At 39.8% G+C, this 18,898-nt stretch overlaps 1 protein-coding gene across 3 annotated transcripts in view; it reads right to left on the reverse strand.

Annotated features, from left to right (window-relative positions):
* plxna1a (plexin A1a) overlaps positions 1 to 18,898 on the reverse strand; it is a 354,584-nt gene that overhangs the window by 49,680 nt on the left and 286,006 nt on the right. For all 3 annotated transcript variants that reach the window (XM_072449536.1, XM_072449538.1, XM_072449537.1), the window contains exons 17-19: positions 16,453 to 16,546; positions 14,236 to 14,472; positions 8,913 to 9,056 (exon numbers count right to left, since the gene is read on the reverse strand). In XM_072449536.1, coding sequence (XP_072305637.1) covers positions 8,913 to 9,056; positions 14,236 to 14,472; positions 16,453 to 16,546 — 475 coding nt within the window. The remainder of the gene's footprint in view (positions 1 to 8,912; positions 9,057 to 14,235; positions 14,473 to 16,452; positions 16,547 to 18,898) is intronic.

The raw sequence follows: 18,898 nt of genomic DNA on the forward strand, positions 1-18,898 counted from the left end.
GACATGACTGAGACAGACGTCAAAGTAGCTGCAGTGACTTTGTTCGGACAGAGATCCTTTCTGCCAAAGAGATCACAAAGCAAACTATATTTCCTGTTTTCTATGGGTTTTGGAGGATGCATGGGGACCCTTGGTGACCCTCCCCGGAACAGCTGCTGCAGGAGAGGCACTGTGCATTTCAAAGTGTGCATGTGTCAGAGTGAATAAGACGCTTGGGTGTGGTGACAGCTCCACACTGGCTGCACTTGGCCCCACAGTGACACAGCAGTGACAGCTCAGGACGGGGGCGGTGAGGGGCCCGTGACAACCGCTTCAATGCCACGCGCTGGATGACACGACCATGCGACGCGAGTTTGGATGCTTCGCAAAGTTGTTCCATAGTTGCGCGTCAGAAAGTGAAGGAGAGGCTGCTAGATTAGTGCTCCGAGACAGGCTTAGTGTCTGCAACTGCAACCCCAACAAACCAATCTATTTTTAATACGCGCTTTTATGTTTTGTGTGACTCCAGGACACAAGCACGACTGGTGACGGTGGCTTGTCATTGGACGGTGGTGTTCACGGCCATTTTGAAATCAAGTAAAACGCTGAATACACAAGAGTACTCATTTTTGCTGTTTTTATAACATTACAGCAGTGGTCTTTCAGTGTAGTTTGCATGTTCTCTCCATATCTGGGAGTACACTCTTATGCTATTATCTGGCTAGATACTCTTGACCTGGTTAAATATGTAAAAAACCTCTTTTGGGGGCCAACAGTTCCTTCCTGATTGAAGGATGGGTCAAACGCGTGACTCTTCCATTTTCGGTTTTCCATTAGTATTTGACAATTTTGTAGATATTAGTGGATGAGCCAGTGTTGGGAAGTAACTAAATACATGTACTGAAAACATGTACTCAGACTGCTATTTTAGACTAACTGTATTCTGTAAGTCTGTCTTTCATTTGGTGGTGTTTAGAATACAGTTACTTTCCTAAAATGATGGGAGAAACATGTGGTATTCGATCACACAGTTGGCTTTAAACTGTGCAGTATCACTTTGAAATATGAAAAAAACAGCACTTTAATTGTGTGCTATTTATCTTCTCATGTCAGTGCTAAATAAATAAATGCATAACAAATGCTATTTTAATCCTATGTAGTGTTTTTACTCCTCAATGTGAACGTATTCAAAGTATTCAGAACAAAGTACTCTGATTGGACCATGTAGTCAGTATTCTGTAACTAAATACATTTCCCAAATATTCTTCCCAACCAAAATGTTACAGTTATTTTACCCAGTTTGAATAAGCATAAACTAATACATTAAAGGTGCACTATGTACTGCTAAAACCCTCTTACAGTGAGTGAGTTTAACGCCACGCTGTAACATTTTAGGCAGAACAACATTTCTAACATTTCTTTAAAAACACCTTTACGTAGCTGGCAAGTACATTTGAGACTTAAAGACAAATATTTGGTCATGTTATGAATTAAAATGTAAATCCCAAACTTCTAATTGTGTGTTTAAATTAATATGAAAAGTCTGTTAATGTCTGTCTTGTTGATAAAAATGCAGTTTAATTTGTATGATCTGCGTAACAAAGCTATAATTAGTTCAAGCGACTGGGCACAGTAGCCCCTGATCGTACAGTTTTTCTCTTTTGTATGTTGAAGTAGTGCCATGACAAGGTAAAGAGTGGCTCCATAAAATAAATGAATGGCTCTGATAATTGTTGGACTATTGACTTGAATTTAATTATGTTGCAGTTAATTTATTCCGCTGCCATAAAACACCTTGTTGAGTGCAAGGACTCCACTGGCAGCTTTACAACCAAACAGAAGGCACAATGCATTATTAAAATGTCATAGAATCAGCTGTTTTTCCATTGTAGAGTTTCATATTATTTATTCTAAGGTCGGAAACATGTGTTTAATGTGGTCTTAGCGACATTCAAGTCAGCACAACACACGCACTTTGTACATTTTTCTTGTCTTTCTTGTCACTTGTCTCCATGGAGATGTTTTCACCTTTCTTGTTTTGCGTTGAACTTATATAATGTACTTTTCGGACTTAAAGCCACTACCTTTTTCTCACGCTTTGAACCCTGCTATCATTATAACGGTGTGTCTAATCTTGTTTTTGTAAATAAATTGTATTTCAATGGAGACAGATCTGCCCATTTAAAACAAATAATAAAATGGAATAAAATGGAATAAAATGTCTGTTATGAAATGCAGGATATATACATTTAAATGCATACTGTGGAACATTAAAGGCACAGCAATAACATCTCAAACACTACATAGTGCAACTTAAATGTATTGATGTGATTGTATTTGACATGTGACTCAAATAAGTTATAGGGAAAAGACACATTGAAGGAGTCGTGATTCACGCAGGCGGTAACGACGCCCGGCGGAGACAATCAGAGGTGCTCAAAGTTCAAGTAGCCGCGGTGTGTGACCTAGCGAAGTCGATGTCAGACACTGTAATATTTTCTGGTCCCCTGCCCAATCGGATCAATGCTGAATTGTACAGCCGTCTCTCAGCATTCAACAACTGGTTATCCAGATGGTGCCCTCAAAACAACGTAGTCTTTATTGATAACTGGAGTGCGTTTTGGGGAAAGCCCGGGCTCATACGCAGGGATGGCATCCATCCGACTTCGGAGGGTACATCCCTATTAGTTCGGAATTTGACCGATAGTCTTAGTCGTGTTAAGTGACCATCTAGGGATGAGCCCCAGGTGCAGAGCAGCAGTTCAAGACGCTCCTCTGTCGCTGAACTCTCGCCCGTTCTGTTACCTGTGAAGTGTTCAGATTCAAGACAGATAGAGACTGTGTGTGTCCCTCGTGTCCCTCGTGTTCCTCGTACAAATAATGCCAAAAAGTCACATTTCAGAAAAAATATTTCAGGCGTCAGACCAAATAACTTAAGGAAAATAACAATCACAAATGACACAAATACACAAATGAATAAACACGTAAAATGTGGACTGCTAAACATTAGAGCAATTTCCTCCAAATCGCTCTTAGTTAATGAATTAATTAGTGACTATAACATAGATCTTCTAGCTCTAACTGAAACGTGGCTTCAACAAGACGACTACGTCAGACTAAATGAGTCCACCCCACCCACCCATGTTAACTTTCAGACCGCCAGGAGCACAGGCCGAGGTGGTGGTGTGGCAGTGATCTCACACTCAAGCCTACTCATGAACCCTAAAACTAACAATGCATTTCACTCATTTGAAAGCCTCATGCTGTCGATCACATGTCCAAATATGAAAAACCAAAAAGGAGTTTTGTTCATAGTTATCTACCGACCCCCTGGTCCCTACTCAGAGTTTTTAACAGAGTTTTCTGACTTTATATCAAACTTAGTGTTAGCCTGGGATAAAATAGTTATAGCTGGAGACTTTAATATCCACGTGAACATGAGTGATGACGCTCTCAGTAATGCCTTCAGCGCCTTGTTAGACAGCATTGGTTTCACTCAGAATGTAAATGAACCGACTCACATTCACAAGAACACTCTGGATCTTGTCCTAACGTATGGAACAGAGATTAGTGACCTCATTGTCCTCCCTCAAAACCCTATATTGTCAGATCATTTACTAATTACCTTTCAGTTTATTCTTAAAGATCATCCAGTCCCACAAAATAAAGTTATAATGAAAAGGACAATATCTAAAAAATCTATCTCAAAATTCAAAGAAATAATAGAGCCAATATTCAGTGACATGTCATGTGATCCTGCTGAGAACAGCTTTAGTCCCAGTTTAAGTGATCAATGTGTCGACTTGACCATGAATTCTCTGAAGTCTGCTCTTGACGTTGTCGCGCCGTTAAAACAGAAGGTCATTAGGCCAAAGTGCGCCTCCTCCTGGTACAACCAAGAACTGCGTTCACATAAACAAAGAGTTAGAAAGTTAGAGGGATTATTTCGTCGCTCTCACACCGAAGAATCCCTAAAAGCATGGAAAAGTTGCCTGCTGTCCTATAAGCAGGCTCTGCGTAAGGCCCAAACCAGATATTATTCAAATCTAATAGAAGTCAACAAAAGTAACACTAAATTCCTTTTCAGCACTGTAGCTAGGCTAACAAACTGTCACAGTGCAGTAGAGCCCTCAATCCCAGCTACACTTAGCTCTGATGATTTCCTCCTATTTTTTAACAATAAAATAAAAACAATCAGAGATAAATTAGATGAAATTACCCCCGCTATTAGCCCTGAACTAGCCCAAGCTGTAAATCTAACGTCCCATATAAATCCACCTGTAAACTTAGAAAGGTTCACAGCTGTTGATCAAGCAGAGATAACTTCAGCCATTATGTCCTCTAAAAGCTCAACTTGTGTCCTAGACCCTATTCCAAGCAGACTCCTCAAAGACATTCTCCCCCTAATTATAGACCCTATTCTTAATATAACTTCACTCCAAAGTGGCTATGTTCCACAGTCCTTCAAACATGCAGTCATTAAACCTCTTCTGAAAAAGCCTAATCTAGATCCCGACCTATTGGTAAACTACAGACCTATTTCAAATCTTCCCTTCGTCTCTAAAATCCTTGAAAAAGTTGTAGTAAAACAGCTTTGTCGCCACCTGCAGGACAATAACTTATTTGAAGTTTTCCAGTCAGGGTTCAGAGCCCACCACAGCACTGAAACTGCACTAGTTAAAGTCACAAATGATTTGTTATTAGCCGCTGACGATGGACTGGTCTCAATCCTGGTTCTGTTGGAACTGAGCGCAGCGTTTGACACCATTGACCACAACATTCTACTGCAGAGGTTAGAATGTGATGTAGGTGTTGGAGGAACAGCCCTCAGCTGGTTTAAATCCTATCTATCTGATAGGTTCCAATTTGTTAATGTAAACCAGAGCTCCTCACCAAGCTCTAAAGTAATTTACGGTGTGCCACAGGGTTCGGTACTCGGTCCAATTCTGTTTACTCTTTATATGCTACCATTAGGCAACATTATCAGAAAGCATGGCATTAACTTCCACTGCTATGCAGATGACACTCAGCTGTATTTATCAATGAAACCTGATCAGAGCGATCAAGTAGACAGACTTAGTACTTGTGTGAAGGAGATAAAAACCTGGATGACACTAAACTACCTGCTTCTTAACCCTGAAAAAACCGAGGTCATTGTGCTTGGCCCTAAGCATCTACGAGACGGTCTATCTGAGCAGATAGTCACACTGGACAATGTCAGTGTAGCCTCCAGTTCTACTGTAAGAAACCTTGGAGTCTTATTTGACCAGGAGCTCTCATTTAAAGCTCATATAAATCAAGCTTGTAAAACAGCCTATTTCCATTTGCGCAACATAGCCAAAATCAGAAGAATCCTGCCTAAAAGTGATGCCGAAAAACTTATCCATGCATTTGTAACGACTAGATTAGACTACTGTAACTCCCTGCTTGCAGCGTGTCCTAAAAGCTCCATAAAAAGCTTTCAACTGGTTCAAAATGCAGCAGCAAGATTACTAACAGGAACAAAAAGAAGAGAGCACATTACGCCGGTGCTGAAGTCTCTTCACTGGCTCCCCGTCGAGTCCAGAATCAAATTCAAAATTCTACTCTTGACCTACAAAGCCATAAATGACATGGCCCCATCCTACCTCAAAGATGCTATAGAACCATATCATCCAAACAGAGCTCTTCGCTCTCAGAATGCCGGCCTTCTGGTGGTCCCAAGAGTCTCTAAAAGTACTGTAGGAGGTAGAGCGTTTAGCTACCAAGCTCCTGTGTTATGGAATCAGCTCCCGACCCATGTTAAATATGCTGACACAGTCTCTTCATTTAAGTCCAGGCTTAAAACGTTCCTCTTCGAAATCGCTTATGGTCAGACTAATTAGGAACAGAAACATAAACCCACAGCTTTAGCTACGCTGCCCTAGGAGTAACTATGCTGGGGGAAGTATGACAGCTTGAGCACTATCATCTTCTTCTGACTACTTATGCTATCAAACAATATTTATTTTTTGATTCCACTTGCAAACTGTTCACCGCCTTTTTTTCTTTCTCTCACTCCTGAGGACCTGTGGACCCAGATGCCCCTCCCCTGGTGAAGTGGTCCCTGCCCTGTGTGGACGGTCCCTCATCTGCCTGAAGAGTGGGTCCAGCTCGCCTCCGACGGTCCCTCATCTGCCTGAGGAGTGGGTCCAGCTCGCCCCCGACGGTCCCTCATCTGCCTGAAGAGTGGGTCCAGCTCGACTCCGATGGTCCCTCATCTGCCTGAAGAGTGGGCCCTGCTCGCCTCCGACGGTCCCTCATCTGCCTGAAGAGTGGGTCCAGTTCGCCTCAGACGGTCCCTCATCTGCCTGAAGAGTGGGTCCAGCTCGCCTCCGACGGTCCCTCAGAGGACCCTGGGACATCGTCGCTCGCCACCACAGACATTGTCTGACTCCATCGCCACCACAGACATTGTTGATTCATTTCTCCCTGTGGCCCTCAGAGGCAACTGTTGTTGTGATTTTGGGCCTTACAAAAATAAATTGATTTGATTTGATTTAAAAAAAGAAAACTTGTAATGTCCTTATTTTAATATTTTCGGATCTTCTAAAATAGACATTGTCATTTTAAAAAGTCTATTCCTCAGGGCTTTAAAGTGGAATTGCTTTTCCTAACATTCTATTTCAGCCTGTTTGTAAACTTCTTGTTGTAAGATCAATGAAGGCCCATTTAAAATAACCCAGGGCTTTTGCACAGTGATCTATGACAACAATACTGTATTTTGATGCTTTGCCGAGTGGGAAATGTGCAGAAGCAAAAGCTCCTGACAGTGATTGAGCTTCACATGCGCAACTTACAATGGCATCATGGAAAACCAAAACAAAATAAGCTAAGATGTAGGTTTATTCAAATTGCAGCACCATATGTTATCAATCATCTGTTTGTATGTTTAGTAGAGTTCTTATGTAGCTCATGACAACCCCTGCTGGTAGCAAGCAGACAATTATTGAAAACATAATGATTTTTTCTTGACTTCCATGTCTAGTTTTCATTTGACAGGGAGGTATGCTTAAAGAAGTCAAATGTAAATTAAAATGGTGGCTTTAATGGATTAAATTCCCGACAAACTGCCTCCAAACATCGGCGCATTTCATTTCCATTCCCCGTCTTATGTGAGAAAAGTAAACTTGCAGCTCTTTAATTTGTGCCTGAACGCGCCAAAGGCCAGCAAAGATCAACATGTTAATGAGGCGTTCCATATTTAACAGCGGCTTGGTACAGAAAGCGCTGGAGTGTGCTTGGATTCATCAGAGCAAATGGTTTGGAAAAGACATCAAGCTAATTCTCATATGGTGATAATGTAAGCGTGACACAGGGTTAGGACCACATTACAATTGGTCTCCCTTGAACTCTATATTGGGAGTGAGATTTAGAGCCAGAAAGAGCAGCTACTGTGAGCAGAGAACTGGAGCCTCAGCTACTATGGCCCTGAATAAAGGCCATGACAAATGTATTGATTCAAATGTACTTTTACACAACTTTAATGTAAAAGTTAAATAATGAGTTAAATAATGTATCTTGAAAGTATTGACATACAGTTCTATGACATTGCCATAGAACTGCCAGATTCCCCCCAAAAATAATAATAAATACTCCACAAGTGTGTTAGCCACAAACGCCAAATAAACTCAGCACACAGATGAAATATGTGTACTTTAGTGAATAGTGTTGTCACAATAATGACACTTCCAACTCCATTTTGATACAAAGGAAAAACTGAATTCTTGCTATTTCAATACCACAACGATAATTAAAAAAGGTTTAAAACAATGGACTGATTTTCAATACAAAATACTAGTTCTTTGTGTATTAGTTCTGCTAAAACTCAAAACATTTTCTAAAACTGTTCTGGAAAGGCCACATGTTTATTATTGTTCTTTCCTATTTTTTGTATGGATATTTGTTCAAATGAGTATCTAGTTTCCATACTGGCTTTAGTATCAATTAGCATCTGATTTTCCATACTTTTCACAACCTAATGAGTGAATGGGTGAATATTCAGATGCCACATGAACCAGGATATTATACAAGACTATGCAATGAGTAAAAGTGTTTTTGATTTGTACATCCATAAAGCTCGAGATCGAAAGTCAAAAAACAAATGCAAAATCTGCCATCACCTGCAAAACCTCCATAGATGCATGTAAGCCAAAACAACATCAATATAAACTAAACTGAAGAACAACAACAACAATTGGAACTACCCAATAAGCCAAGGTCAAATTTTAAAATGTTGATGTCTGAATATGTTTGAATGAACTCTAAGTTAAGTACAGTGATCCCTCGCTATAACGCGGTTCACTTTTCGCGGTCTCGCTGCTTCGCGGATTTGCATCATGCATTGTGTTCTGCATTCTGATTGGCTAATCAGTCTCTCCGCGTCTTCTCTACCTGTGTGTCAATAACGTTATGGATTAATATGTACACGAACGTAAAACCGCTTGCCAAATTGAAGTTTGCGAGGCCGGTGAGAATGCGCGTGTGAGCTGCGGGACAGGCCGGTGAGAGCGGCGCGCGTGACCTTCAATGTTTTATGGAGTATTTCATTGTATAATAACTGTAAAAAAAAATAAAGGTTTCTACTTCGCGGATTTCAACTCCCGCGGGTTCTTCTTGGAACGTAACCCCCGCAATAAACGAGGGATCACTGTATTGAGCCTTTTAAAAGCTCTGTTGTACGGTGCACATTTCAGGACTTGGACAACTTGATGTTCTAAAATGTACACCGTACCATTAGGTCTGTCATTGGTACAAACTGATCTCTATAAATGACTATATATAGTTTACAAATAGGGCACATTTGCTGCAGACAATCCCGTGCATTTCTACAGTCTCTAAACCAACACGACTCCTTCCTCAGCCCGGTCCCGGCAGGTTAGAGGTCACGTCCACAAATAAGGCGAGTAACTGACCGTGACTTTGTGCTGTCCGGTGAGGTTGGGCCATTCGCACAGCAGCTGACTCTCCGACAGCGTCAGCACACAGGGCGTCTCCCCGATCAGCACCGTGTAGTTCAGACGATTGTTCCCTGGAGCTGCCGGGATCAGGTTACGGCCCTGAAGGAAGACGGGGAATTAAACAAAATGACACACATGTAAGAGAAGATGTCAACATTTGCAGCCATTTCCAAGTCGCAGAAAATGACATGGTTCTTTATGTTGTGGTCCAGTTGTTTCCATTTCAGGGCTTGTAACGGTTAATTGAAATAAAGATTGAGTAGCATCACAAACTTTGCCCCCAGATACTCTTCCTGGTTCCAGCCCCACGACTGCACAGTTTGTGTTCAGTGAGTTTGAGCTTCCCTCAGGTTGAAGGTACAGGTGCACAGCCAATACTAAGAACAGGACTAAACTAAATAAGCTTAAATACACTACCTGTCCAAAAAGAGAAAAAAGGGGCACATGGTCTAATATTTGACAACAGCACACATTTTCTATGGCATAGTTTCAATAAGCTGCAATATTAAAAGATGTATTTCCATCGAGTGTTGCATTATTTTTCACCAGTTCAGATCTATAGTAGATTAGTTTCTGATTCTCCTCAGATGTTTTCTCTGCCAATGATTTGACCCTTCTCAAACACAATGATATATTTTCCATGAACACGGGATTTGTCTTTCCACATGAGAAGCCGCTCACTGCATCAGTTGGGTTTAAACACCGTGTTGCAACTGAAATATCATCACCCTCGACAGTTATCCAGAAGGAGGAGAGGAACTACTGCATTTGCTTGGTTTAATCCAAGTGTCAGTATATTTGATTCCACGTAGAGAATGTTAGTCTTCTTCTACTGGACTGAGCAAAACAATATATAAATCTTATTTTTGCATTTAAGACAAGGTTTTTACACATGGTTTCTGGTCAACTCTGTGTTGTTTCATGTTAGCTTCGTTTACATGTCATGTAATCCACTTCCTGATATGGACAGACCTGTTAAATGGTTTTTACTCAGTGCAGTCTATTTTCCCTACGAGGACAATATTTTATCTACTACTAGATTTGAACTCATGACATGAAGAGCGAGGTTGTGGAGAGTAGCAAATGATTTATTAAATATGACTGATGGGCATTCACTCCTAATGCACACAGAATAAGCAACAGCAAAAACAGTAAATAAAGACATATTCGAAGTGGAACATATTTGTAGAATATGTATCTTCTAACTTTCCAAGTGTTATGAATAAATCTGTAAAAATTTAACAAATATTGACTGGCTATAGTGCAATACTATACAGTTAATAAGTCAGTTTGATGTAGTTGAGATAAAATATCCAAGGAACCGACATTGTCAATAAAACGTACACTATGCAGTGAAACAAACTGCACACTGTAACCCAAACCCTACACAACTGACACAACGCCGGTGTCAAACAAATACAAACTGTTTCTTCCTCGCTTCCCTCTACGTTAAAACCTTTCCTATTCAAACATCGGTCCACTCCGCTCGCCCTTTTTCATAACAATATCAACCCCACTTATTCGGATTGGACACGCTCTCTCCGTTTCGTGGAGTAATGAAAAGGAAACCAGCGAGAAAACAAAACGCGGCGGGAGCGAGGAGCGCGCACAAAGGCAAATGTGGGCAGGAGAAGTGGTGTTGAGGCAGCCAGGAGTGGGGAAAGAGCTGGAGCGTGCGGCGAGAGGAGATAGCTGACGATTCCCCCCGCTGATCTGCCGGTGGGGGGGACCCGGTGCGCTCGGCTCTCCAATCCAACCGACTCGGCAGGCCACCGCCGTAAACACCAATCCGCCAGTGCCACACACGTAAGCGGGAGAGGGAAGAGGCAGGAGCGCAGACGGTCGGCAACATCACAACATACAAGCGCTGCTGGCAGTGTGGAGGTAAATCTCTCACTTATTGCGGGGTATGAACACCTGATGCACGAAATGAGGTTTAAACCATAAATAAATGACGTGTTTTTTTTGACACGTCGAAGTGCCAGTTCCACAATTTACAACAACAACATGGCTTCATTCTTGCTAAAAAATAAAACATAATAATCCCAATCTTGCAATCTGTATCATTATTATGGATAGAATAGTCTAGAATGTCATCTAAAAAAACATATGTATTTGAAAATGCACCTTTTTGACTGACTTTTGGACAAAATGTGCCGTAATTATTTTTTGATAAGCAATTGACAATTCAAAATTAAATACTATTGAAGGAGTGTTTGTTCTGTTTTAATGTCTATCTAAGTAAAAAGGAGTGAGACAAATATGTATTACACGTCTACGTACTACACTTCTAGGTTTTGATTTGGATATGTTGATGTTATCTTTGGCATGTTTGAAATACATTTGATATAACTAACTAAAATATTGTACATTCGAAGAGTCGCAAGCTCCAAAAAGGGATCCATAATAAGATAAATCTATGTGACTGAAACCAGGAATACACCAAACTAAAAGGCAAGAACAAGTCAACAAATCATTTCAAGTTGACTGCAATGTGGCCTTGCTTTGATAAAGGTCCAAACCGTGAAAAAACACATTTATAAGAGGCCTGAAGAATCTATTGTCACGTATACATTTTACACAATCAATTTCCTCGCGCATGGGAGCATGTTTATTGCCATGGAGAGATTGAAAGCAGGGTAACCACTGCCATTTATTTCGTAAATGATCATTTATTAGCACTGAGCTTCTGGGTAATTGTCAAATCTCCTGCTTGGCTTGTTGGGAGCACTGATGAGATGGACGAAAAAATGCAATTTATTAAAGGGGAGAGCCGTTCTGGAGGATTCTCGCCACGCAATTAATTTCCAATCTCAGGCGTCAGGTTTGCTCCATACAGGACTGAAGGGGGGATTTACACAGCCACGGAGGCGGCGTGTGTGTTTGGGGAGTGGTACGGGGCGCCATGTGGAGCCCGGCAGGAAGGGAAGGGAGATCTGCAGTACAATGTGTATTCATCAATAACATGACTGCAAGCACTGTGTTTGAGTACATTAAACGAGCTATACAACCGACAATATCATTGACATATGGAAAATGAACCAAACTAAACAAAAAAACAAATCACACTTGGAGTGAATTTGAAAATGGACACGTTTGACTGACTTTGGAGCAAATGTGATGTTTATTCTGGACTCTCTGTTTTTCTAATGTATTATTTATTTCTTATTTTTCGGGGGTATGTCTTCTATATTAAATTATTTTTATCGCATGTGTTCTCTCTGGTCTTGTTAAAAAATGTTGAAAAATGAAAAGAAAAAATATGTGTTTTATGCGTGTGTTTATGTTATGTTTTTATTAATCTGATATAATCTATCATATTTTAACACCAACCTCCAATAGCATTTCAGCTCGGTTGTCCTAAAAAGTAGAGAAACTAAGATTTTCTATTTTATTTAGAAAAATCCTAATACTTGATGGTTTATGCCATTTTAATTGGGGATGCGCCGATCTAATACTGGTATTGGCTCCGATATCAGAACATTCGTTTTACAGCATTAGGTTTTCATTCCATCGGTTCAGGGTTATTAAAAAGTAGTATGTGTAACACGCAAAGAACTGGATTTTCCATGACTGAATAACATAACATAATTAGATCAATTGTATGAATAGTTTCAGGGACAGAAATTCTGAATCTCATTTCAGTTTCTTCACCTATATCAGATATACAAAATATCAGTATCGGAAATTAAAAAGCTGGACGATCTTAGCTTTTAATACAAGATGGAAAATGCAAGGACGTGAAGATAAAAGAAAAAGAACCACATATTTGAAAATGCATTTTCGTGTGGGCTTTAGAGGGTTGCACATTTATAACCCTGAAAAATCACAATTTCACTAATAAACCAATGTCCAGTGGCGCTGAATGGAAATGCGCACCAACAAAAGCCTGTGCTGGCCTATAGTACAAGGAAATGAATTACATCAACTGAATGGAGTGTTATTTAAGTGGGCTTCAGGCTGTGGCGGATCAAAAAAAAGTGGGTAAAGAAGTGACTGAAGGACAAACATGGGCCTTGGAAGGTGAAAAGTTTCAATTAAAAAATTCAACATAAGTGTGTATAGACCTTGTATACAGGCTGAAGTGAGGAGAAGGAGCTATGGGTATGTTCGGGGGCATTCGGTCATTATAAATACAAAATGGGTTCGATATGTTTGGAGGCTCGACTTGAAAGTGAAGAAACGCGCCAGATAAACAAGCGGCAGGTATAAGCGGAGTTCAGAATGAAAAATGTAGCTAGCGTCGACCGGCGCCGCCGCACGGAGCGAATACAGCGCCAAGGATCAGTCAATACTTTGGACAATCGGTGATATGCATGTTTAACTTGCATTTCAGTACATGAAGCTGATGTATAGGGTAGAATCAATAGATCTTCTAATTTTAGCAGTGGCTGTTTAAGCGTCTTCTAGTTACACTTATAATATTTGTGCGTTCATTTTCCAACCTTTTTTTTATTGTTAAAGATCTAGACAATGTTTCATCGAACATCCAAAAGCCATTATCAATTTGATCAGATTTTAAACTTGTCCGATCATACTACTACAGTACTCTTGGACAGACTAATGTTGACTATCATTCAACATTGATTTAAGTTTGTTTAGATTTCCAGCTTATAAAGCTGTGCATTATGCAAAACGATAGATGCAATGGATGAATCTATTTCAGTGCAATCACGTAAAAAGAGAAAACAATAATAAGAATAGTAGATTTGAACATATCTCAAAGAGGAAAGGGAAGAAGTGTAAACTTGTTGATCATGATAAACTTGATTTACACGGTTGTAACCTATAATTTCCAATAACATTTTCCATTATATCGATAAGCCATTGAACTCCCATCTATAAAATCGCATTTACATCTGTGCCATTTCCTATACAACAAGAATGAAATGCTTCCTCTATTACAAAAGTCAGAAGTCACTAGAAAAGAGAGTTACAGTTAGTAACTTTGAAGTCCAGATGTAAACTAAAGCAACAAGCAAATATCTTCAATAAATGTGTTTCTCATGTGCATATCTGTTGCATATTTCAAACCTTGTACCAAAATAAATCAAAAATAACGTAGCAAAACACATCTCATTTCATGTTTGATTCTCAGTAAGTTTTCCCATCAAAGTGAACTTACAAAATCTAACTTTTTTATAGATTCTCTCAATCATTAAACATCTCGCATCTTAACATCTTGCCGAACCATTGACTTTCTTTCGCAGCGTGTTCGTTTGCCTCTCAAGAACAGCGGGTGGGGTGTACGGACAAGACTTTCCTGTCGATTTCTCACCTTGAGTATGAGTGGAGAGGTGGGCTTGAGTTCCAATATCCCCGTCGGGCTCAGCGGCTCAAACACAGGGTCCGGGTAGTAGCTGAAAGTCTCGTTGACCACCACCAGGGCGTTCACGTTGTCCATGTAGAACCCGATCTCGTCCGGGCCCGTCCCCGTCTCCGCGAATCCCAACTCGGAGTCGGCCACGGAGGGAGCCAGGCAGACCATGACGGAGTTGTTGTAGACGGTGCAGTTCTGGGGAAGAAGGAGATACGCGGCGTTGTGAAAGTTGCGGTGTAAAAGGTGTTATATCGTTGTCGACGTTGGTTGCAAACGTGCGGTATTGCATTGCGCTGCTGTTGAAAACAATGTAAACAGGTGTGGAACAGATATTTTTATCGCTGAAGTGTTGCGAGAAGGCGTGAAACCTCAAGTAACTTAATTAGCCAGATGCTAAGATGAGACAAAAAAAACGCAGACAGCTAAGCAAAAAACTGTAGAACATTTAAAAATCAGATAAATTAAGTCTTGCCAATCTGACACAGCTTTTTTGATACAACGCTTAAAAAATGAGACAAGATGATTAACCAATGTGTTCTCAGAGGAAGTCGCTGCTTTTGCATGTACATGTACATAACTCAATGCGTATTCTTTCCTAGACTATTTTACTTTTTACTCCAAATGTGGCAGAAGACCTTCAAGAGGAACTACTTTGAGGGAACGGTCAATCTTATCACCATTCAAGAGTATTTTCCTGGTTGTGATGCAGGACGCAGATGAGGAGTGTTTTTTGTCCTGATCGCTGTTACTCTCCTCAAACTGCCCTGACAACACGATCTGCTAACCCTACCAGACAAGCTGCACTGAAACATTTGACTCGAACACAAAGACGACTGGGAAGTGCAGGGGAAACGTTTCTGCAGCTGAACTTGAATTCCCTTCAATCAATCAATAACGTATTTATCCATTTCATGCATTTTCGCCAAATCAACCTCGTGTATTCGACTAACGACTGGGCTTGCGGGACAAACAAATGCTCGTTTATGTTACCTCCAACACCACTACCTTCCTTTCATGGCCGTTTACGAGTATCTTATCCTGCTGTTTGATTTAACAGTCATTGGCTATGAAGTCTGTCAGCACAAACAGACAATGAAATGCATCAGTAACAGAACACAGAGTCGTCATAGCAGCTTAGTCCTGCTCCACACTGCGTTCCTAAGCCTCCAGTTCGAGTGTGGTAGGAGACAAAGGAGAGGGGTGTAAACAGTGTATCTAATAAAAGCCCTCACATCTCCGTCTTAGTGCTGCCGACACTCTTTATTGGAGACACTTGTGCACAGCGTTGACATTTCAACAGCTCTGGCCCCAGGTAGTGTTACAGCTTGTCTGCCACCTTCTCTGCACCGCCACCGCGCATTTCGGATCATTCTTAAAGGCATAGTCCTGGATTTTACTGAAATCCATTGTCCTGAACAAACTCTACTGCGTATTATTGGGCTTTTGTACTCCGTTAAGTGAATAAGGCAAACTTAAAAGAGAAAATACATCAAAGCTTTAGTCTGCACAAAATGGCGCTCATTTCAACGGCATGTTCAGAGCAAACTAGCTTTTGTTCTTTCCCCCATGGTGTTTCCCTCCACTGCCTGACTGATGTAACGTCATGTGTGCTTTTCAATACTTACATGATTTAAAATAGAGGTAATGCTTTAAAATAAGGTTTCTTTGTAAACTACTTACAAAGCTTTAATAAGCACTAGTTATTTCTTTGTAAACGCTTAGGCAATTACTAGCATTTATTGATGACTTTTAATACCTTATATATGAAGATAAAAAAAAAACGCATTAGGGTTAGTGCCTTATAAGTGCTTATGAACAAATAACTGTACTAATTAATGCATTAAAAAGGAGCCTTATGTTAATGTGTAGCCCAAATGGGAAAAAGCATGTTTAAAGGTCAATAAAAATAAAAATAAATGCTTAATTAACATGTTCTTTGAAACAGAAGTAGTTTGCATGAAGTTAAAAGCAATTGTGGCTCTTGACGAACTGTTAAACTGTGCAGTGAATGCATATGGGGCCTTTTAATGATCTGGTGAAGGTGTAAAGACTGAAAATCATAAAGGAAGTTGGTGGAATATGCTGTAGCTGCTGGCATACACCAGAAGGGGAAAGTATTTTAAGCTCTGAGGAGGGAAACTGACTGAACATGCATTATTCTTGGAGAATACTCACATGGAAGGACTCGGCCTGTCCGTACTTGGCCCTGATCTTCGGCTCCCTGATGGTTGCCAGATTGGTTCCGCTCACGGTCAGCAGAGTACCACCGCTGCAAATGAAAAGGAGAACATTCATTTCAAGAGTTTCAATGAGTTTCAGTGAAGTCTGTAAATCAGGAAATTCCAAAAAGCAATGTTCAATATTATTAGGGAAGTGGTCAACAAACGAAACTCCGGCTCAACTAAAGACTGTCAATCATAAAGAATTGACAAACTCCATGGAATTAATTATAATAAAATAAGTATCTATACCAAAAAATACTAGTAAACAGTAGAATTAATTGTAAAAAAGGATAAAAACAGAAAAATAACTCCAAACTCCAGCAAACTTATTCTGAGAAGTCCATACAAAGCTATTTAATTAATAAAACTCGACTACAACCCTAAATAGTAAGCATATAGCATGTTTTATGTTCAAGTTAAATCGATTAGGTGTATTTTTATGCCTAATACACTATCACTGACATGGGCAGTAAGAGTTACTCATACATTTGAATAAAAGACATTTAAACACAAACATGAGTATTTGAGACAGTTTTACGGCCAGATCCTGTAATAGGGAATTCATTACACAAGCGATATTTTCAAAGGTTTTCACACGGCTTGAACCACTTTCCACTGCCATGCTGCACCTGTTTGCCTTAACGTCCAAGACTTATAGTGAAATAAAACTCTTGCATGGCAGAGGATATTGCGGTGGGCTCCAGACTCTTGTAAAAACACTCTCCTTCACTTCCATTTGATTCACAGCCTCGCCCTGATCCTTATCTGACCTCCTGGATACCTCCGACATTTTACTATTCTCATTTTACACCTGTCTGACTCCTGTTTCAGTTTGTGTCATCTATTACTTAGTTTTGACTTTTGCTCTCAATTGATACGTTTAACATTTTGTAAATTCTGTCCTGGGAAAATATTTGACGCAAAAAATAAAGTAGATTTAAGCTTAAAAGGTGTTGTTATTGATCTTGTATTTATGTATTCTTACTGTGAGCTGTTTGTCACCAGAAAAGCTCTATAGTGCAATTGCACCTTTAAAGTATTGAAACTCATTCTCTGTAAGTATAATTTGACTAAAGTGTGAGTTTTTGTTGTTACCATAGTATCAAAAACTGCACTATTACTGTGTTCGCTCAAATGTAATCCTATTAATCAAACCTTCCCATGCATATTTCCACTCTATATTAAGTAATGGGTTTCCTGCATCTGTACTTTTACTAAAAAAAAAGTATTTCTCAGTTGACAGCGGTGAAGAAGTCAGTTGACAGCGGTGAAGAAGAAGAAGAAGAAGAAGAAGAAGAAGAAGAAGAAGAAGAAGAAGAAGAAGAAGAAGAAGAAGAAGAAGAAGAAGAAGAAGAAGAAGAAGAAGAAGAAGAAGAAAATCCAATGAATGATACTAAAGGGAAGGCAAATATAACTAAACTAACATAAATTACTACAAAAAAGCAGTCACCTTCATCATCATAATTGTCACCCTTATCACTAATAATATGCGATGACAGAAGATATGTCCATCATAGTAATGTAGAGGATTAACATGTTTATGTCTTTTAATCTTAGTTTATCAATTGTGTTACTTGAAATGTAGGTGTTTTTAACTTCAATATACAGTCAGAGTCAGGTGCAAATTCTCTTTGCATGGTGCTCTATTGTTGAGAAAAATACGTCCACTGGTGCATGGGCGTGTTAATATCTTTTCAGTCCGGACATTTGGTGAGGAGGAGGCGCACAGGTGTTAAGAAAAGAGATTTAATTTTCACCAAACAGAATTTCACCTTTCATTTGATCCTGTTGTGTCCTCCTTTACATAACAATTCGCAACATTTCCAGCACTCGAATTTTGCACTTTGGAAAATCAAAATGTAAACCTTTACGCGATGATGCAATGTTCATCAAAAATGACTTGTTTACTGCTTTCCGTTCATCGCTCATTCTCCTCTGAATATAAATGAAAGCTTTACATTTACATTTTTCTTTGATTATTGGATGCGTTAGATCTTCACAGTGGTAAGATCCGCACAATGTTGGGAAAGTTTTAGCCGATCAAAACCAGAAACGATCGGATACATTTGCAGAAGCGGTTCGGGGACTTCATATCAGGCAAAATCTCCACTTTGATGTATCCCGCCTCGTGAAAAAAAAGGAGGTTGTTCGTTTCCCAGTACAAAGAAAAGGATGAGCAAATGCATCGACGAAAAATGCAACCATATTAATGTGATACATACATACGAATAGTTTAAAAATTTATGAATAATTCGGTATGTTTCTTCAATGCAACAGTTTGCTCTTTAATATTTCGTGCACTTTTTCTTTTTGCCCGTAGACACATTGACACATTCTTAACATGCAGGTTTGGGGAAATGTTTTGTATATTTCTGTATAAAATCTACCCCCATCTCTCT

The sequence above is a fragment of the Eucyclogobius newberryi genome, unplaced genomic scaffold, assembly GCF_026437365.1.
Source record: "Eucyclogobius newberryi isolate DKJ021-1_F unplaced genomic scaffold, fEucNew1.0.hap1 SCAF_17, whole genome shotgun sequence".
NCBI classification, from domain to species: Eukaryota; Metazoa; Chordata; class Actinopteri; order Gobiiformes; family Gobiidae; genus Eucyclogobius; species Eucyclogobius newberryi.